The sequence below is a fragment of the Trachinotus anak genome, unplaced genomic scaffold, assembly GCF_046630095.1.
Source record: "Trachinotus anak isolate AG129_WGS33_773 ecotype Australia unplaced genomic scaffold, CSIRO_AGI_Tana_v1 ptg000029l, whole genome shotgun sequence".
NCBI classification, from domain to species: Eukaryota; Metazoa; Chordata; class Actinopteri; order Carangiformes; family Carangidae; genus Trachinotus; species Trachinotus anak.
The window spans coordinates 993087-1014488 of NW_027273880.1; the positions used below are offsets into that span (position 1 = coordinate 993087).

At 42.4% G+C, this 21402-nt stretch overlaps 2 protein-coding genes across 3 annotated transcripts in view; both read right to left on the bottom strand.

Moving 5' to 3' along the window:
* The window catches only part of LOC139612002 (protein NLRC3-like), a 99054-nt gene extending 94196 nt beyond the window's left edge, over positions 1 to 4858 (bottom strand). The window contains exons 1-2 of the mRNA XM_071467123.1: positions 4735 to 4858; positions 3840 to 4013 (exon numbers count right to left, since the gene is read on the bottom strand). The gene's annotated coding sequence lies outside the window, so the exon portion shown is untranslated. The remainder of the gene's footprint in view (positions 1 to 3839; positions 4014 to 4734) is intronic.
* A 908-nt stretch (positions 4859 to 5766) lies between these two features.
* On the bottom strand, positions 5767 to 15285 carry LOC139612008 (protein NLRC3-like). 2 transcript variants are annotated; one of them, XM_071467142.1, is made up of 7 exons: positions 14999 to 15285; positions 14039 to 14130; positions 13640 to 13789; positions 10581 to 10703; positions 10248 to 10483; positions 8228 to 10019; positions 5767 to 6013 (listed from the first exon to the last, which is right to left on the bottom strand). In XM_071467142.1, the coding sequence occupies exons 3-7, from the start codon at positions 13768 to 13770 to the stop codon at positions 5827 to 5829; spliced, it is 2469 nt and encodes an 822-aa protein (XP_071323243.1). In that variant the 5' UTR covers positions 13771 to 13789; positions 14039 to 14130; positions 14999 to 15285; the 3' UTR covers positions 5767 to 5826. The 2 variants fall into 2 exon arrangements, with proteins under 2 accessions (XP_071323243.1, XP_071323244.1); XM_071467143.1 differs by lacking the exon at positions 14999 to 15285 and having other exon boundaries at positions 14039 to 14947.
* Positions 15286 to 21402: the final 6117 nt, after the last annotated feature.

Genomic DNA, 21402 nt, shown 5'->3' on the forward strand with positions numbered 1-21402 from the left:
AGTCTTTACTTTCTAGAAAGTACAGTAGCCTCTCTGTTACCATCCGTTCCATAGTGTTTCCCAACTGTGATGTAAGAGCTATTGGTCTATAGTTTGAGGGATCTGATGAGTCTTTGCCAGGTTTTACAATGGGTACAATGACTGACTGTTTCCATGCAACTGGAATTTTCCCAGCGTCCCACAGTGTATTGAACAATTGTAATAATACCATCAGTGCACTGTCGTCCATATGATCCAGCATGCTGTGACAAATGCCATCTTTCCCTGGTGATGACTGCCATGTGTGTTGGAGATGGGCCTTTTCAATTCAAACCAACTAAAAGGAAAGTCTAAACTATCTCCAGTTGCAGGTTTCCTAATATTAATACCTGTGTTTAGTGCCAGAATGTGATCTCTACCCTGTCTAGCATTTTCTGATTTTAACTAAAGTCTCTGCCAAAAGCTCTGGCTTTTCTATGTTGCTGATTTCTGTTTTCTTGCTTATTGTCAACGCCGGTATTAAAGAATTCCTCCTAATGCCACTCATTGTCCTGACCATACCCCCCACCTCAGATACCTGTGTCTCTCTCCCTATTGTGTCACAGTATCACCTCCAGTGTGCACGCTTGGTTGCTCTTATAATTTTCCTAACTGCTGCTTGAGATCTTTTATACTGGATTAATGTGTCTAGTGAGTGATGTTTTTTCAACTGCCTAAATGCTGTTTCTCATTTTCACTGCTTGCCTACAATGTTCATTCCACCATGGAACATTCTTCTCACCTCTGCTTCCTATGCTCTTTGGTATGGTTTCCTTTGTTGCTGCATACATAATCCTGCCACTGACTTTCGTTAAACTCGTCCCCATCTGAGATGTGTTCTCTAAGTAAAGCTTCACGCCTTCTCTTACTCAGCACACGAAACAATTCCCAGTTTGCTTGGTTTCATTTCCATCTCGGAATCCTTAGCTCCTCCTCTTGGTGTATCTCTACTCCTATCTTAATTATTATAGGGTAATGATCACGGCCCAATGGTGGCTGGTTTAATACTTCCCATGTTGTAGCTCCTGCAGTTCCATCTGATACCAGTGTAAGGTCAATTGCACTCTCCTTACTTTGAACACTATTATATCTAGTACCTCTGCAATCATTCACACATACTAATCCTTTTTCCTCCATATGTCTCTTCTAATGACCTTTGACCCAAAATGGTATGTGACGTAGCGGTCCTCCACTAGCCACTTGTCCGATTGCTATGTCACGCTCCAATCTCGCCACGCCCCCAGCACTGCAGGCTGCAGCCGGACCCTATTGGAGGGGCTCTGCTGCCCGTCTCGCCACATGTGAAAAATGGAAACATTTCTGGGGGGGGCAACGCCACATAGATGATGTTTATTCTAATATTATATCATATTATTGTTTACTGAGTTAAGTTAGTCCATACCTAGGCGTTAAGCTCACACCTATTACCTATTACCACCTATTACGCATACTCAATGTGGTTTGTTATCATGTACCAGGCTGTTAGAGCATTGGCTAAGCATTGGCTAAGTGTACCACTGTAATGACTTCTTGGTAGAGAACACCAACGATGGCTTGTTGGCTGAGCATGCCAACATGATGATTGATGATACCAGCTACCAGCTGCTCATTAGAACACCAGTGGAGCAACGTTAGGGCATTGGTGGAGCAACCATAGGGCAATAGTTGGGCTTACAGATGTAATTAAACATGATAAATGTATTCCCAGATGCATTGCGGTTCTTTTTAAAAAGGTGCAGTGAAGCCCCTTCAAAGATAAGGGAGTCAGCTGATGGCAGCTAAGGGGTTAAACCCCCTTAGCTGCCATCAGCTGGCTAAGGTTACGTGACACCAATACAACGAACATGCAAGATGATTGAGGATGTAGCAGGACACCATTAGTAACTGTCACAAAAGGTAAAGAGCTACCAAGAAGGCTGATTGTGACTCCATTATTTCCAAGGCACCTGGAACATCTTTTTTGAGAAGGCAGGCAAAGTTGCCTTTTTGGAGGCAAAGTGTGCAGGATGTTTTATGGGATAAAAGGACATGCAGAACGGTTTGGACATCAGTCTGGTCCAGGACAGACTTGGGTCTATGACTTGTCACAAAGAATAAACTCTACAGCATCAAACCCTGAAGGTCTTCAGTGCCTTTTTGAAATTTTTTTTGACTCATTTAAGTACTTTCAAGAGACTTTTGTTACATGTTGGTGTACAAGTTCAGAGTCATATCTGGCCCAGACGTGGATCATCATTTTACACAGCAAGAGCTTCACAACAAACACACAACACAACAACAACACACACAGTCGTTTAGGAATAAACTGGCAGCTTTATGGAATAAAAGAGGAGTAAAATATAAAAACAATGACTGGTTAAAAACCAGGAATCAAACAGGAAGTCAATATAAAAACATTATTGACCATAAAGGAGGATTTAAAGTCCAGTTAATTAATGATCCATTGACTCAGTGACACTTGTTGACTCAGCATTATAATGGAGAGATGAACATTTTTCAAGCCTGTCTGAAAACACTCACATGTCCATATACACAGTGAAAGAGTTGTTGGTCTGTGTGATTGTTCCTCCTTAACACAACTTGAATGAAGAGATGGAGGATAAAAACAACATGTTCCTCCTGTACAATAATATCTGGTAAAGTTCAGCTGAAGAACATGAGGCTTCAACGTCTGAGTCAAACTAATCTTCAGAGTTCAAGTCATTTTACTGTGAAATTCCCTCTTTGTGAAGCTCAACAAGGAAACTGTTCAGAGCTGAACTTGATGAGCTTTAAGTCCAGAGACACTGATGATGCTCTGTCAGATCCAGAGGAACACACAGGGATGATGGTGGACTGGACTCTGTGTGTGACAGTGGAGCTGTTCTCAGATCAGTTCAGACTGCAGCACTGAGAGTCATCTCCACTTCTTCTGGTTCCTCTGTCAGTCACTGCTGGATCAAGCTCTCCTCTCCACTCTCACCTCCATCTGTGTAGAGAAGAAGAAAGCAGAGGAGATGAATCAGTGTTTACAGAGACTCACTTCATCAGTCAGTGATGCAGCAGGGACTTCAGTCCTGTTCAGACCAGATGTGCAGCAGCTGCTTCCTCTCAGCTCTCATGTTAACATGTTGGAGTGAACACACTGAGCTGGAAGCTCACAGACCTGCAGAGACGTTCAGCATCAAGTCTGTTCACTCTGCACATTTCACTCAGTCCACAGTGGAAACAAAGTGCTGAGTCAGCAACAGGTCAGTGATGGATTCACTCCTGTTACCTGTCAGCTGATGTCACTTTAAACACAGAGTCTCTGTGTGTTGATCAACATGTGAGCTGCTTCTGAAACATCACCTGACTGAACATGGAGGCTGTCACTAAGAGCCAGGGACTGTCAGGCTCCATCACACTGATCTCAGAGCTGTGACACACATGAAACTGATCAGCTGTTTAGTGTTGAAACCAGAGAACAAACAGTCTCAGATCAGATTGGACAGTTTGATGAATGAGGACACTGTCTCTGTCCATCTGTGAGGCTATCAGCTGGAATCAGCTTCATTTCCTGTACACATCAACACAACAACAACAGTCGTCTTCACATCAACTCACACACATGATCACAACAAGCTTCTGGCTGCTCTGATTGGCTGACTGTTGTCTCTCTCTCTGTCTTTCTGTCCAACCCTGAAGCCTGTCCCCGTTCTCCTCTCACAGCTTCACTGAGGAAAGCAGCCACTGAGGAGGTTGGAGGTTCACAGGAAACACTGGATCTTTGCTCTGATACTAACTGTGTTTAGTACAATACTGCTGAGAGCAGCATGGACTGACTCCGCCCCTCTACTGACCTCAGAGTCTCCAGTCTACAGTCTGGAATCTCCACGAGACCACGGAGATCCTTCAGGTCTGAATCCCTCAGGTGGTTTTCACTCAGGTCCAGTTCTCTCAGATGGGAGGGGTTGGACTTCAGAGCTGAGACCAGAGAAGAACAGCTGATCTCTGACAACCTGCAGTCCTTCAATCTGAATAAAGAATCAAAGATGTGAGTTCAGGAGACAAAGTTCCTGCTTGAAACCACAAAGAGTCAAACAGACAAAGTAAAAACAGCTCTCATTAATATTCATGACAACATGCTGCTGCTTCAATAAAGACGTAGTGACTCCACCTCTTCAACTCTGCCAGCTCCACCTGTGGCTCCATCTATACAAACTCATGTTGTGCAGATTCTACTAAAGATCCTCAAGTTTTCAAAGACAACAAACATGTCAGGCTGAAGTTTGGAGACATGAGAACAAATGTATAGAAATATATATTAAATTCACTAGTTGATGGAACGGCAGAGACACAGACACCTGGTGACTGAGCTCAAATATTTAACACAGTCAAACCTACAGGATTTAAAGTGATGAAACAACCTGTTGCTATGACAACTTGGCTTTGAATACTGGAGTCAGTACAAACATCACAGAGCCTTATAAAAGTGTTGGGATCATCAGCTATTGATTATAGATCAGTTATTGTCTGACAGATTCAATGTGTTTCTGTTGGTGTTTTAAAAAGTCATGAGGTGAAAGTTGAAGAGAAACAGTCACTGGACTAAAAGCAGAGAAGAAGAAAACAGACTTTACCATGAAGATCCTCAGTGTGGATCAGTATAATATCAGCCTCATGTCTGCAGCTCATTGTCAACACAACTTTCACATCACATTCATCTCAGCACAGAAAGAAAACATGGAGTCTGACCTCAGAGTCTCCAGTCTACAGTCTGGACTCTGCAGAAAACCACACAGACCCTTCACTCCTGGATCCTGCAGGTTCTGGTTGTAGCTCAGGTCCAGTTCTCTCAGATGGGAGGGGTTGAACTTCAGAGCTGAGCCCAGAGAAGAACAGCTGATCTCTGACAAGCTGCAGAGTCTCAACCTGAATAAAGAATCAAAGAAGTAGATGAGTGATTGATAATCAATCAGATTTGTCCTGATCAATGATCTTTGTCTAAAATGAGTAGAGTGACTTTGTCCTTCTGTTATTGTGGATCTTCATCATGTCAGCCTTCTACACACATCATCCAAATGTCAGCACAACATTCATACAGCTGTTGATGTGAACACAGGTTGATCAGCTGCTGCTGACCTCAGTTCAGTCTGTAATCAGAGGAGAATCAGAGGATTCACGTCTGTTTAGTCTGTTCCCTCTCTGACACTACAGACATCAGCACAGAAACAAAACACTGAGGACGTGAACAAACAGTGAGAACTCAGTCACACTGTTCAGAAGAAAGGTTCAGAGCCTCCTGCTGGAAAACACCAGAGATTTATTCTTCTTCATTCTTCTCTGCTCCACCTTTCTCCTTCTCTTTCTGCTGCTGCTTCAAACCAATGTGAACAGTGAACACACACGTTCCCTGATAACACCAACACGTCTCTGATGACTCTGTACCAGCCCCACTTCACAGCTCTTATTGGTCAGCAGCTGACCAATCACAGCTCAATTACCCCCCTACTGCAAATATAGACTTGGTAGCGTCTGACGTGCTGGGAGAGACAAGAGGCTGCGAGGCTCAGTTCAGGCTGCAGGATGGTGCAGCAAGGTAGACTACTTTTATATAACACAATATTATTAGTCTACACAATAATCAGTCTGGCCCCGGCCCCCAAACGGCCCCCGGGGATTCTCCTGACCCTCCCCATCACCACTCTGCTCCTGGTCTCATCTTCCTTCTTTCTCTTCACTGGCTGATTTTTTAAATCCTCACACAGAAATCCTGAAAATGAACCAACCAATGAAAAGCTGGAACTTCACAGATTTGAACTGAATATAAAACTACAACAGCTCCAGTCAGTGAACTGACCCCAGAGTCTCCAGTCTACAGTTTGGACTCTCCAGTCCAGCACACAGCTGCTTCACTGCTGAATCCTCCAGGAAGTTTCCACTCAGGTCCAGGTGTCTCAGATGGGAGGGGTTGGACTTCAGAGCTGAGGACACGACTTCACAGTGAGTCTCTGAGAGTCCACAATCAACAAGTCTGTGATGTGAGAAAATATAAAATGTGTTAGAATAAAATCAGACAGTTTGTAATAAAAGACACTGAAGTTAAAATGCATCTGATGAGAAAAGATGATGATGTGATGAACATCTGCTCTTCACATCTGTGGCTCAGCTCATCTGATCTGATTGTGTTTGACATGAAACAATAATTCTCATCACTCTCTCTCAGACCTGCAGAGTTTCATGGGAATCTTTGTTGTGCAGATGAAGGAGGGAAAATGATGTTACATTTCTGCTTCCATCATATGATTTGATCCAGAGTCAGAATCTTGTTCAGAAAAACAGTTTTATTCTCCAGTGTTTTTAAACTGACTCCAGATTGCTTGGCTCTGCTGCCTCTCTGTAGAAGTCAACACACACCACTGCATAAAACACATCTGGCTCATTGTGGTGAATCAGTGGCAGCGCCCACGTTGATCCATGAACAAACTGTCCTCAGTAAAACACTAGTGATCAACACTTAGTGGACTCTACAGTTACAACCTGGAAGTGTGTGTGTGTGTGTGTGTGTGTGTGTGTGTGTGTGTGTGTGTGTGTGTGTGTGTGTGTGTGTGTGTGCAGCTCTAAAGTGAAATAAGATTTTCCTCATCTGAAACTATAAACCAATAGAAAATCATTGTTGATGTGGTGGCGGCCTGTCACAGATAAATCAGTGTGTGGGAAACACTGAGGTCTCATCTACAGATACTGAGCCCACACATGTCTTAATGTCCGGTGGGAACATTTCCACACCGTGGCATCCCTACTCCAGAACATTTCTCCTGAGGTCAACTCAGTCAACAGTTCAATCTAATCTCTGTTTGCTGCCTGGTTTTCACAGAAGGTCCTCACAGAAACATGACACTGAGCTCTGGTGTGTAGAAGAAGACTGAATCCTCCCATTCTGCTCTGATAGATTCACACCTGTGTTCTTGGCTGAAGCTGAACATTTCCTGATACGACTCTCCTCTACAGCAACAAGAGAGAAAACACCTGGGACTTTCTGTCTCATTCAACACAATCTATGGAAAGACTTTAAAGCTCCACCATGACACTTGAAAAAACACAAGTTCACTCTTCAACATGAAAAGTTCAATAATCAATAAAGCTCAGCCTTGATCAGGTCAATACACTCAGGGGTTTACATCTCCACTCTTGGTCTGCTTTGACCAGTTGAGTCATTTCACTGATGTGATGACTTTTCTCTGCTTGTGCAGCTGTTACATTCTGTTTGATCATGAACCATTATCCCATCAGTGTTTGTTGTTACCACAGTGGCTGCTGTTCAGCTCCACTTTTAAAGCAGCTTTCATTGGAGCCCACTGTTTTTGTCTCCTGTGATTTAAAGGGGGGGGGCGTCCCCTAACATCCTCCATGCTCGTCATGACTTCAGTCATCTCTGGACAATGATTCAGGTCTTATACAAACTTTACTAAACACCTGCTAGAACCTGCTCATTAGAGCTTCACTGCATTCACTGTTCACTGTCAAACACTGATGACTGTTGTCATAGAAACCTAATGAGTCCTGAATACAGACCTCCACAGATTCATCACTGCTCTCCTGTAACACTGTTACAATGGACAGTTTCAACAAAGCTGAACCAGAGACATCTTCTTTTTTCATTCACACGTTCTTCTTCCTCAGAAAAAACCTGCTTCCTTCATTACCCACAATGCACCTCAGCCACAAGCCACACCTTAGATGAAGGTGTGTTATGCAGCAGAGATGGGAGTGGGAACATTTATCAGACTGCACAGCTGGAGATACTAAAGGTTTAATACTACTGTTTTCTCATATGCAGGTGTCCTCCCCAACACCTGGAAACACCTGGAAACACCTGGAAACACACACTGAGGTGTAAGATCAGTGGAGCTGCTTTAATTAGTTTGATCAGGTTTCAATTAAACCAAAAAGACTCAAAACAACACAGAACATTAACAAATCAATGAAGCATCCAACAATTATTACAAATAAACAAAACAAGTGTTTTTATGAACTTAACAGCAACAATCACAACCAACTGAAACATCTACATTTTGGTGCTCACAGCATTTACAACACCTCCAGAAAAAAACACAACTGACCTTTGATTGTTTCAAAGTAAAACTAAGAATAATGAGAAGAAATGAAAACTGTGTTTATCTGAATTTGACTCAACTACTGATCTAATCTACTGATTGATAATTATATTGATCATGTCTGGACTCACCGAGCCTTCCCGCAGTTCCTCACAGCTGGGATCAGTCTCCGTCGTCCCTCCTCTGATGTGTTGTACTTCTTCAGGTCCAACTCATCCAGAACCTCCTCTGACATCTGCAGCATGTAGGCCAGAGCTGAGCAGTGGATCTCAGAGAGTTTCTGTTCTGATCTGGTCTCTGACTTCAGGAACTCTTGGATCTCCTGATGAACTGAGTGGTCCTTCATCTCCATCAGACAGTGGAAGATGTTGATGCTTCTGTCAGGAGAGATTTTATCACTGTTCATCTTTTTCAGGTTGTAGATGGCTCTCTGGATGGTTTTTGATCTGTTCCTTCTCTGACCCAGCAGACCTCCTAAGAGTCTCTGGTTGGACTCCAGAGAGAGGCCATGAAGGAAGCGAACAAACAGGTCCAGGTGACCATTTTTACTTCTGAGGGATTTCTCCATGGCTGCCCTCAGGAAGACATCCAGGGTTAAATCAACATGTTGTTTTCCCAGGAAGTTCTCCAGGACCTCTGTGTTCCTGTTGATGTAACAGTTGAACATGTAGACTGCAGCCAGAAACTCCTGAATGCTCAGATGAACAAAGCAGTAGACTGTTTTCTGGAAGATCACACTCTCTCTTTTGAAGATCTCAGTACAGAGTCCTGAGTACACCGAGGCCTCTGTGACATCCAGACCACACTGCTCCAGGTCTTCTTGGTAGAACATGATGTTTCCTTTCTCCAGATGTTCAAACGCCAGCCTCCCCAGCTTCAGAAGAACTTCCCTGTCAGCCTCCATCAGCTCCTGTGGACTCGTCTCATGTCCCTCATCATACTTGAGCTTCTTCCTCTTTGTCTGAACCAGCAGGAAGTGTGAGAACAGGTCAGTCAGGGTCTGGGGCAGCTCTCCTCTCTGCTCTGTAGTCAACATGTGCTCCAGAACTGTAGCAGTGATCCAGCAGAAGACTGGGACTTGACACATGATGTGGAGGCTCCTGGACTTCTTGATGTGTGAGATGGTTCTGCTGGACAGCTCTTCATCACTGGATCTCCTCCTGAAGTACTCCTCCTTCTGGCTGTCAGTGAAGCCTCGTACCTCTGTTACCCTGTCAACACATGTAGGAGGGATCTGATTGGCTGCTGCAGGTCTGGAAGTGATCCAGACCAGAGCCGAGGGAAGCAGGTTCCCCTGGATGAGGTTTGTCAGCAGCAGGTTGACTGATGACGTCTGTGTGACATCAGACACAACCTCCCTGTTGGTGAAATCCAGTGAAAGTCTGCTTTCATCCAGGCCGTCCAAGATGAACAGAACTTTACAGACAGCCAGCTGCTCTGCTGTGACCTTCTGTAATGTTGGATGGAAAACATGGAGCAGCCTGAGAAGACTGTACTGCTGCTCTCTGATCAGGTTCAGCTCCCTGAACGAAAGCAGAACCAGCAGACTGACATCTTGGTTCTCCAAGCCCTCTGCCCAGTCCAGACTGAACTTCTGCACTGAGAAGGTTTTTCCAGAACCAGCGACGCCGTTGGTCAGAACCACTCTGATGGGTCTCTGTTGTTCAGGTAAGGCTTTAAAGATGTCGTGGCACTTGATTGGAGCATCATGGAGGGTCTTCATCTTGGAAGCTGTCTCCAGCTGCCTCACCTCATGTTGGGTATTAACCTCTTCACTCTGTCCCTCTGTGATGTAGAGCTCAGTGTAGATCCTGTTGAGGAGGGTTCCACTTCCTGTTCCATCACTTCCTTCAGTCACACGTTCACATCTGCTCCTCAGACTGATCTTATGTTGATCTAAAACCTCCTGCAGACCACCATCTGCTGAAAGAGAAGAGACAATGTCAGACTGAAGACAGAATCTGAGAATCTGCTGATTATTTTCATCAGCTACAGAAAAACTAAAGAGCAACAGAGAAAAGCTTTTTAATGTTGTGCTTTTTAGAATCATCTGAAATGTCAGTGCTGTGTGATAGAACAACTGACACTGGCGAAAACAACAGGTCCTGGTTTCAGAAATGAAGACATCAGCAGACACATGTTCAGTCTCACTTTGTACAGTGCTGCTCTGACTGGCTGTCTGCAGTCCAGGTCTGGTTCTGGGTCTTTGTCCACACTGGGGACAGGAGGGGTCTCCTGAAGACCCAGACTGGTCCCAGTATGAGGTGAAGCACTGTCTGCAGAACCAGTGTCCACAGCTGGTAGAGACTGGATCCTTCAGGACGTCCTGACACAGAGCACAGCAGGACAGCTGCTCCTCCACAGAGACACCACTCCTCTTCCTCCCTCTGTGAAGACATGTCTTCATCACTAACATGTCACAGTCAAATATGTCTAATAACTGAATCATCTTCAGCTCAGTTTACAGTAGAAACTGTCTCTTACTTTGAGTCTGAGGGTCCAGGTTCAGGACTGAAGTCTGGAGGAAAAAAGTCTTTGGACCGGTCACTCTTCACAGACAGACAGCTGGATCCTGGAGACTCTGCTCTCAGTCTGTGGTTCTGACCTCTGCAAACACAAACATGTTTTTATTCATATCACATCGATCACTGATCAATTCTCTGGTGACAATTTTTCTCTTAATTAATCATGGCTGTGTTTTGGGCTTAACATGTCATAAATCAATCAGAGAGCTCTCTCCCATCCCCTTTAAAAGCCAGGTGCACCTGCACCTTGGTGGATTTCTCTGATAACGGTGGATTTAGCAGGTAGTAAGACAGAGCTCTTCTCTGCAGAGGAAACTGCTGGTGTGCAGAGTGAAAGTGTGCGAGCAGACGTCTACAGCTACAGCAGGATTCCACCAAACAGGCCCGGCTGAAAAATATTTACCTAAAGGTGCAATGCATGATTTTGTTCCCTCACTTTCATATTTTACAGCCTCAGCTGAAACTGAATAAAATGAGATAGAAATGAGTCGACAACGCTCCTGACCTCACCTCATTTTAACACCAACACACACTATCAAAGACACTGGTGTTGTGCTTTGTGCTGGTGTAAGATTGTGGGTCACAGATTGTAAAGTGGTTCATACTGAAATTAACATTTCACCACATTTAGCTCCAAATAACATTAAAACCAGATTTACAGCAATATTTGTGAACTTTGTCATATTTACTCTTCTTTAAGCTATGGCTAAGATAATTTAGTTACTTTCAAGCCCAGGCCCTATTTTCCATCATTTTGGCTCTAAATGGAGTCAGTCCATCATAATGCAAGAACGCTAGAACAGGTAAAAGGCTGCAACTTAAGAAAACAAAGCATTTGTCCACATTAGTATGTCCACTGAAAGTACCTGATTTGCCACTAACAGGTTCAGATTATTAATATATGTGTCTGACAATATTAATAGGGAATAGGGTTCCTACTGAGACAGACATTTTTGTTAAAGGAAAGATCCTTTTTGTTTAACCAGAAACAGCCATTGCTCTATCCAAAGCCACATACCAGACTCCACTGACAAAAACAGTAAATCTACCTCACAGACCATAGGAGCTGTTGATTTACCGCTGCCTTCATCGCTCAGTATGTTGGTGCTATTGGGCGACTTTCAGTGGATGAATAATATATTTCAAAACCTTACAGACAACAGAGCCAGAGCTAAAGTGCCAGAGGGCTTGCAAAGATGGTTCTTCCTCCCCAGGACGATGGTGCACATTAACCAGCCCGTCGTCTCAGAAGGTGTCCTGCAAGCTGCTGAGACGTGCTGGTCTCATCCAGTCCTGCAAGTGGGTTCTCACATTTCATTTGAAATTCTAGAATAAAAAATGTTCCTCCAGCTTTAATAGATATAGAGCTCTTTGATGCATCTGTCTATATCTGGATGTAACTACGATAACTGTCAGTGTCAGCTTGTATGGTACATGGATTAAAAATGAACTTTTCTTTGTTCTTCTTTTCTAACAATGTGAAATCTACTGTGGTGTCTGGAAGTATCCAAGGTGGTATTGCTGACAATGGTACTGTTGGACTGACGTTTCATTGATCTCATTTCAGTTCTGAAGCTTTCTGATTCATTGTCCACCCAAAGCTTTTTGTTTCCCTCTTCTCCTTTTCCCAGCCAGGTTTAATGTGTCTGGTGTTGGATGACCTTGACTATGACCCTCTAAACTGATCCAGTAATTCAGTGATATCTGTCATCTTCTCATTTCTAAAGCCATGTCTCCCATTTCCACCTGTAATGCTGTAGTTGGGGCTGTTTTAAATGCACCTGTGCATCATCTCCAAGCTTGATATTGTACATGATCTAATTTTTTGAGAGAAGTGTTTGCTGCTGATCCATAAACCACACAACCATGATCTAAAACTGATCTAATTAACCCATTGTATATGGTCCTCAAAGCAGGTCTGTCTGCCCCCATTCACCTCCAACTAAACACCTCATTACATTTACTACTTTCTAACATTTGTCCACTAATTTCTGAAGATGTACAGTCCATATCATTTTCTCATCAAACCATTTCCCTAAAAACTTTTCACTCTCTCCAAATCCTGAGGATATCATTTAAGTCTCGCTTCACTATCAATTATTTTCCTTGTACAGAACATTGTCTTATTAACTGAAAATTAAAAGCCCCATTTATATGACGGTACGTTACGTCTGCCCGTCTCCACCCACTCCTCTTGACTGTGGATTATCCTGGATTCAGCTTTTATTTTGGTACTTCCTCTGACCAGCAGTGTGAAGTAGCATATTAGCTAAATATTAAGTTTCACCAATGTTTAGATTTGACATTAAAATTTAGATTTAATATCAACATTACATTATTATTATGTTTTAAAAAAAAGTAAATATGACAAAGTTCACAAATATTGATCTGGTTTAAAAAAACATAAGTTGACTAAATGTGGTGAAATGTTGTTATTTCAGTATGAACCACTTTACAATCAGCGGCCCATATTACATAGAGCCTGAAATCTGTATAAACAGCTGACAAATATCTAATTTGATGTTAAAGAGGCTCAGTCATTTCCTCCAACAGCTGCTCACTGTAGTTTGGATCAAACTAACTGTGGAGAGTGAAGCTCTGACATGTGAAGCTCATCATTCAGGCTGTAAAATGATCCTGCAAAGTGTGGTCAACTCTGTTAGATCCCAGCTCATCCAGGTTCACCAACACACTGCTCTCTTCTTCTGTGGCTGCTTCTCTGCTCCACCACGGCCCTTTAATTACTGACATCTTTACATCTCTGTCATGTTCATCAGCTGCAGCAAAAATATGCACAAGAAAAAAGTCAAACTCTTCTTTGTTGGGATCATTTCACAAGAAACCAGCTCCTCAGCAGTCACTGTTAATACACTGATATGTCAGAGGAACCAGGAGAAGTTATTTTCTGTGACACTACGGCAGCTGTTACAGGAAGTGACATCACTGCAGGAGCTCAACACACTCAACACTGTTACAGAGACAGTTTGGAGGTTCACAGGTTTGTAGCAGGTCTCTTACTGTGAGTCTGAGGGTCCAGGTTCAGGACTGAAGTTGAAAGGTTCATCTTTGGGCCGGTGGCTCTTCACAGACAGACAGCTGGGTCCTGGAGACTCTGCTATGTCCTCCTCTTCCTCCACACAATCACTCATCTTCAGGACTTCAGTCAGTCTGAGAGGGAAACCAGTAACACTGACTGTGAGCTCACACACACAAGAGTCAGGACAAACAAGCTGCTCAAGAGACACACACACACACACACACACACACACACACACACACACACACAAAGGTTTTCCTCTCAGTGTCTCTGTGTGGACAGAAGTTCACTGTGACTCTTCTTCCCTCCACAGTCCACAGGGACAAACTGACTCAGAGACTTTGACAGTAAAATAATAATAATGTTGTGTTAACACTCACCTGCCTCAGCCTTCAGTTTCCCTCCTTCTGCTCCGTCCACTTCTAATGGAGTCTGCTCACCTGCACTTTGCACTTTCAGCTGCTCCTCCCCTCTGCAGGTACAAGAAGTCACATGATTGTTTGATTGACATGTTCCACCATCATTTATTAAAAATAGACTCTTCTTTATTCACCTTTATATGAAAAAAACAAGTCTCACTTTTTCCACAGAATTATCTTGATTTCCATTCATCTAATATCATTTTCAGGTTGAACTGGATCAAACATTATATTAAGGATAAAGATGCCATGACCTGCTCTTTGTATGACAGTTGTTGAACATGGTCTGGAGTCTTGGACTTTGGTTTATTTCCTGTCTGATAAGATTGGGATCTGTCCTTGAATGAAGTCCAGCTCTAGCTCTCAGGTAAACAGTCTCTTTTTCCACAGAGTAGATTTCCTCTACAACGTCCAGCCATCGTCTTGACCTCAGAGCAGGGGTCACCAAGTTTGGCCTCAGGCCAGTTATTTTCTCAGCCATTCGATAGCAGGTCAGAACGTAATCAAATGCTAATGTAAGAAATTGATTGATAAAATATTCAACTGGAATTTCCTTTGTTACTGTTCATGTGTGGTGTCGTGGCCACAGTCACATGTCAGTCTGAAGGATTTACTGAACTGGTGTCTATTACACCTAAAGTCAGTGGTAAACCCTGAAAGAATCAGAGGAGACTCCCTGGACAAAGGTTTTGGCTCCTTCCTGAATAAATATGAGGGAAAGCAGCTGTTTCAATTTGTCTTCCAGTCATGGAAATACCTTCTTTCACACCATGTAGACAGTTTATTCAATGAACAAACAGATCAATGAACAAATTGTTGAAACAACACGTCACGTTATCTCATACATCACTAACCTGTCTCATTATTTCACTAACGAGTCTCATTATAATCACAAACTGATTCATCTCAGCAACCACTGACCTGACTTCATGTAGCTTAGGTTTCCTAGCAACAGCTGTCATCCATCCATCATCCCTCCATCAGGTGAGTGAAGGGTGGGGGTCTGCAGCAGTGCTCAGTGCTATGAGGGAGGATGAAGTCAGAGGAGCTGTTATCTCACATTCCTCTGCGTTCCATCATCAGGCCGACTGAGTCCAGAACTGGGTCTGTCTGCCACCAGGGTCCAGTCCTGCTCATCACATGCTGTCACAGTGCTGAAGACATTCTGCTGCTGTTACTGTCCAACAGTGGACGTCTTCATACGAGACGCTGGGAACACACACTGACTATTATCCACTCCACCAGAGATATATCTGTGGTTTTAAGAACCAAAAACCATCTCAGTGTAGTTTTACATCTCCTCTCTCTGGCTTCTCTCTGGAGCTCTGGTAACAACAGGTCAGTCAGCCAATCAGAGGAGAGGATCAGATTGGCTGACTGATTTCTGAGTGATCCAATAAAAATATAACATATTTCAGGTAGACACTCAGAGAAATCAAATCATGCAAGGTTGGATGGTGGGTGTAGGTGGGCGGGGCTTGGGGCGGGGCTTAGGGCGGTGACTCCTTTGTTCCAGTTCCAGAAGTCCTGACGGCTGGTTTTAAGGCTCAGTGTCTGAATACAGGCTGTGTGCATTTCTCTGTGGACTGAGGCTTTGATACTTTCACAGTATTAGATCAAATGAATTTGTTCTAACTTGTTATTGGATAGCCTGGTATTATTAATAGGAGTATTATTCATACTGATTTAATTAATCAATTTGACAGCATTTCCCATAATTCCTGTGCATGAGTTTTGTGCAGATGGAATTAATGGCCTGTCCCATGTAGACACCTGTCCCAAATATAGGTCAGTGGAATTCAGTGACTGAAGCAGATAAAAGCCCGAGCTATCAATTTAAGTTTTATGGTTCTTATTTTTTATGGATTTGTTTTTGAATTGAAAAACCAAGAATGTAACATGGTACTTGCACTACATGGCTTTAGTTTTTACAGATAATATTGTATGAAAAATAAGCAATAAAAATGAAGTGACTTTTCTTGAAAGTAAACCACTTACTTTCTCATTCTATGAGACCTGTTTTCTCTTTTTTATATTTTCTATTGCTCTTTAATAAGACAAAAACAGTTCTTATCAAGATACTCGATCAATCAATAGAATAATTGGTAGAATACTCAATTATTAAATGAATCAGCAGCTGCAGTCTGATGTCAAGTTACTGTTCCTGTATGTGAACTATGAAGATGACTTCTGTTGTAGCAACGCTCCACACACAATGTTCACCGAGGATAACATTAGCTAGTTTAGGCTAATATTAGCTTGTTTAGGCTAACATTAGCTTGTTTAGGCTTTAGGTTTCTGTTAGCTTGTTTAGGCTTTAGGCTTCTGTTAGCTTGTTTATGCTTACATTAGCTTGTTTATGCTAACATTAGCTTGTTAAGGCTAACATTAGCTTGTTCAGGCTAACGTTAGCTTGTTTAGGCTAACATTAGCTTGTTCAGGCTACCGTTAGCTTGTATAGGCTAACATGACCTAATTTAGGCAACCATTAGCTTCGTTAGGCTAACATTAGCTTGTTCAGGCTAACATTAGCTTGTTCAGGCTAACGTTAGCTTGTTCAGGCTAATATTAGCTTGTTTATGCTAACATTAGCTTGTTCAGCCTACCGTTAGCTTGTTCAGGCTACCGTTAGCTTGTTTAGGCTAACGTTAGCTTGTTCAGGCTAACATTAGCTTGTTCAGGCTAACGTGGCGACAGCTCATCATGTGAGCTGGGAGCTTATAACATTAGCAGCTACAGTCTCCACTGTTCAGTCTGTCAGAATATAACAGTGACTTTTAAATGAATATTTTCCCTCCATGACTCTGTCCCCTCGTCGCTCAGTTGAACTCCTGCTGGACACTGACTGTATGGAGGTGTGTGTACATGCTGCTGACCTGTGTGGAGACATTTGTTTCTTTTCCCCTCATCAGGTAAATATTCTTCTCAGTGTCCATTAAACACTGGAAACACTTGCACTTTAACTGAACACGCTCAAAAGAATTCAGCATTATAACATCACTCACACACTAACAGTGGAGGGCGTCTCCTGCCGGCAGCTGTGGTAACTCCAGTCTGCTTCTCCAGCAGGATCATGGTTTGATCTCTGGATCTGGATGATGATCTGCTGCCATGTGACCCAGTTATGTTCGGCAGTCACTAGTTCAGTTGTATTGTGCACCACCCACTTAGGTGAGGCTGGGTAAGGTTACTATATGTCTGCTTAGGGGTTAGGGTGGGCTATACCATATACACTATCTGACTATCAAGTGGTTGTTCAGTTATTTCTAGGTGGCTGCAACTGTCTTTGTAAAATGTTACTTAGTTTAGTCAGATTTGAAATGTGAAACCATCTCCCTCAGTTCTCTGGTCCCGTTTTCTAAATGCTTTCTGTCTCATTCATTGTGTGACTCTTACATTGTTGGTCCCCTGGTGAACACTGGTGACTGTGTGGGAGGGTTTGCGTTGTGGCCTACCTCAGTGACTCTGTCTGCTCTGGACTTATCTTTTTCCTTCCTCTGTCTCTGAAGTCTTTGCCTCTCCTCTTCATGCTCCTTCTGCTGCTCTGTTGGTTGCTGTGACATCAGCAGCTGCCTCCTTGTCTCCATCTCTGTCTGCTGTAATTAACAATGTCACTCATCAGCTTTATTTTCTTCACTGAGCAAAAATCTTTCTTACCAGCATTTCATCATTACACTGTGGATCAGAAACAGAAATGTAACTGTAACTGACATGTTTCATATCTAAACTCATAACCCAGCAGTGTAGCAACAAGTGCAGTTAATACAACATGACAATTCATCACAAGGAGCTCAAAAGAAGCTTTTTCTGTCACATGAAAACTTTTTTTGTGATCAAAAACCTGCACACAGGAATTAAAAAACAATGCAGTCACATGTAATAAAATACTTATTAAATCATCTTTATTTTTCATGTTATCGGTTAAAGAAACAGCAGAAAGTCACAAATGCAACAATTTCAAACCTTTCATGTGAAATTTCTTCCAGAGCAAGTAAATCTACACAGTTTTCCACACATGCAACTTAGACAACAAGTAAAACAGAGTTTTCTACTTCAAACTGTGTTGTACAAGAGGAAAAAGTACGTTGGCATCTCCTGATTACAAACAGAGATGCACATCTTAATATAATGCCTGTTGGATTGTAACTGATGAAAAAAGTGACTCACTGAACAGGAAAACACAGGAAAAGTAAATTCTCCTTTTCCACAACATGAAACAGTTTGACCAAAGAGAAATAAGAGAGTGAAGCGAGGAGGTCTTACCTGTCCACAGGCCAAATGTACATAGGACTGTAGAACTCTACTGTCCTGCAGATGATATGCAAATGAGCCTCTATGATGTCAGAGGACGTCACAACATGAGCATTCTATTCCAGCTGTCAGTTCTATTGTCAATGACTTCCAATCATATTATACAGTGAAATCATGTAGAGCACATTTCTTAACAAAAGTACAGGTGAAATAAAGTTCAATAAAATATATAACACAATTTATAACTTATTTATTTACTGTATTTATAAGAGACAATGTTCAATATTAAATATGGGGCTATCTGATGCAGTGTAGCAGAGTTAGCCTGAGGCTAATTTTCATCTGCAGTCCCAATAAAACTTCCACACAGTGATGAAACAGCACTGAGCAAACTAAACAAGACACATTACATACAGTATCACACACACACACACACACACACACACACACACACACACACACACACACACACAGGCTTTTGTGTACTACAGGGACACTACTCCCCAAACCAGTCTGTTGGTGTATTAGAGGGACACCACTTTCCACTCTCACCACAGACATGTGGTACATATCAAAAAATCTGTTTTTAGCCCCACAACACAGATTTCACTTCAGAGTTTGTTTACACAAGACACAACTAAAAGTATAACAATATATATCGCTTGTTAATTCACTCTATCCAGCACAACAAACTCCATTGACAAAAACAGCAATTTTACCCCGCATCTCACAGAAGTTGCTGGTCTCCTGCTGCCTCAATTAGTATGTTTAATTGTGTTACTTTATGTCTTCGGTGTTAGTTCGGGTTAGTTGTGATTTACCGAAATTACACAAACGACACATATTCTTAATATAAAATACATTTAAACGTTGTTTACGTTTTGCTGCTGACCGCCGTCTAATGTGTGTGATAGCTACGCTGACTAAGTACGTCACACAACCTGCTTCAAAAATCCCGAACTATATCATTTTATAATAGTTTGAGTAAGGGAGTGAACCCGCAGTGGAATGATTACCGTTTTTGCAATGTAATGTTAACAGTGAGTTTACAGTCTCACTGATTTAGCAATGCTGCTAGCAAAGTTACTTAGCTGAGAAGCTAGCGTTAGCTTTCATTCAGAACTTATCGTTCTTTGTGCAACTTCAAATGTCGGACAAAGTTAATCTTCGTCTCACATGTTTTGCATACTGCAGTTCGTTTTTTGTTGACCACCTCGTAGTTTTTATACCCAAACAAAACTATCTTTGGTATCATTTTTGCCAACTCGCGCCGTTATTTGGCAATTTCTCTTCGTTGGTTGTCCTGCAATTTGATTGGATGGACGCTGTTGATCAAAACAATGTGGATCGAATTTGATTGGATGTTGTACCGACAGCGCGCACACACACACGCACACACACAGAGGGAGAGGGAGAGAGAGAGAGAGAGACGCACACAAGTGGTCCTACATACGTAACATACTTTTTAATCTTTGGGGAAAGTAGCGAGTCTTTTCAAGTCAAAATGCTCAAGTTGCAAGTCTCTTTACATTTGGTCAAGTCAAGTCAAAAGTCATCAAATTCATGACTCGAGTCTGACTCGAGTCCAAGTCATGTGACTCGAGTCCACACCTCTGCCTGATACCTTTTGCTTTCAGATGTCACATGACCATCTTTTGGCCTGTGTTTGAACAAGTGCCAATGAAGTCCATCATCACTTTTTTCATGTCTTCATGACTTATATCAGTGTAAGTCCACACCGACAGCTGGTACTGCAACATTTTCTTCCAGATTGTGCGTGGACTTCCACCAAACACTGTGACAGTTTCTCCAACAGTAAAATGTTCATCCAGCAAATTCTGCAGCTGCTCTTCATGAAGGAAGAAAAACCTTTGGCAAAGCATGATTATCCAGTTCATGTAAACCCATATTCAACAGTGAAAAGATCTCCTCCTCATGCTGTAGTGTTCCGGTTCCAGCAAATCTGGATCAGACAGAGATAATGCTTCCCAAGCGAAACAAGAAGTGGTCACACTGTGTATCTGGTGCAGTCTGTCTCAGTTCTGTACTCAGTGACTGTGGACTGGATCAGATCCAGAACCTCCTGAGAAACTGGCTGAAATAAAGAAAGTCATGTCAAGTTTATGTGCCGCCATCCCACCATCACAGTTTGGTCACTGGTCTCTTTGGGAGAAGGGCTGGGTGATAGGACCAAAACATCATATCAAACATATTCATTTTAATGGTAGAACAGTATTTGATATAGTATAGTTTTACATCATAAATGACACTCTTATAAAACATTTTTATATCTTTATCTTGTCATACGATTTTCATTCCAAATGATCAGTTTACCTTCACTATGAAGTACTGCCAAAGGAGTTTTTTTTTTACTGAAGAATACACGGTGGACATACAGACCATATTTTTATATATGATGGATGACAGTACAGTAAAATGTTTGACCTCTGCATGTTCATTTCACTGGAACAGCTCCTCGTGATCTGAAGTACTTTTTTAGTCTTGTGGTCTAAGCCAAGCAAGAGGCCAATTGTTTGAACAATTTAAAATGACAGAGACCTTAAAAGTTATGTGACTATTACTGCAAACTGGAAATAGAAGAAATATCAAAAAGGTCACTGGCTCTCACCCACACCTTGCACTTGCTAACTGCCCCACTCACCTGGACATTTTCCTGAGTGTTTCAGGTATCCAGATGACCTCGTCCACTCTTATATGGTATTTAAAAAAAGAGATTCTCTGTGAATATTCACTGGGTTTCACCCTCCAATCCACATGAAAACAGTTATTCCAGAATGATCTTGTCATCTCTGTAAAACTCCTTTTAGGGTGGGGCTCTCTCTGGTGCCGTGTTGCTGTATTTGAATTTCCCGCTCACACTTGCTCCTACTGTTCTTCTGTGGAGTTTGACATAAAGTTTTATCACCACCTACTGAGCTGGCATGCTGATGTGACCATTGTAAATAAAAGATGGATTCATTAATGGTTGTTTTGTGGACGCACATACTTTCTATAACCAGTGGTGGAAGAAGTAGCCTATTCAGATCCTTTGCTTCAGTAACAGTACCAGTACA

Excerpts from the sequence above, each read along its gene's own strand:
- LOC139612008 (XM_071467142.1), bottom strand. The coding sequence starts at position 13,770 with ATGAGTGATTGTGTGGAGGAAGAGGAGGACATAGCAGAGTCTCCAGGA. Across the intron at positions 10,704-13,639 it reads CCTGGACCCTCAGACTCACA|AGGTCAGAACCACAGACTGA; the intron begins GTAAGAGACCTG and ends TTGTGTTTGCAG. Across the intron at positions 10,020-10,247 it reads TCAGAGCAGCACTGTACAAA|CAGATGGTGGTCTGCAGGAG; the intron begins GTGAGACTGAAC and ends CTTCTCTTTCAG.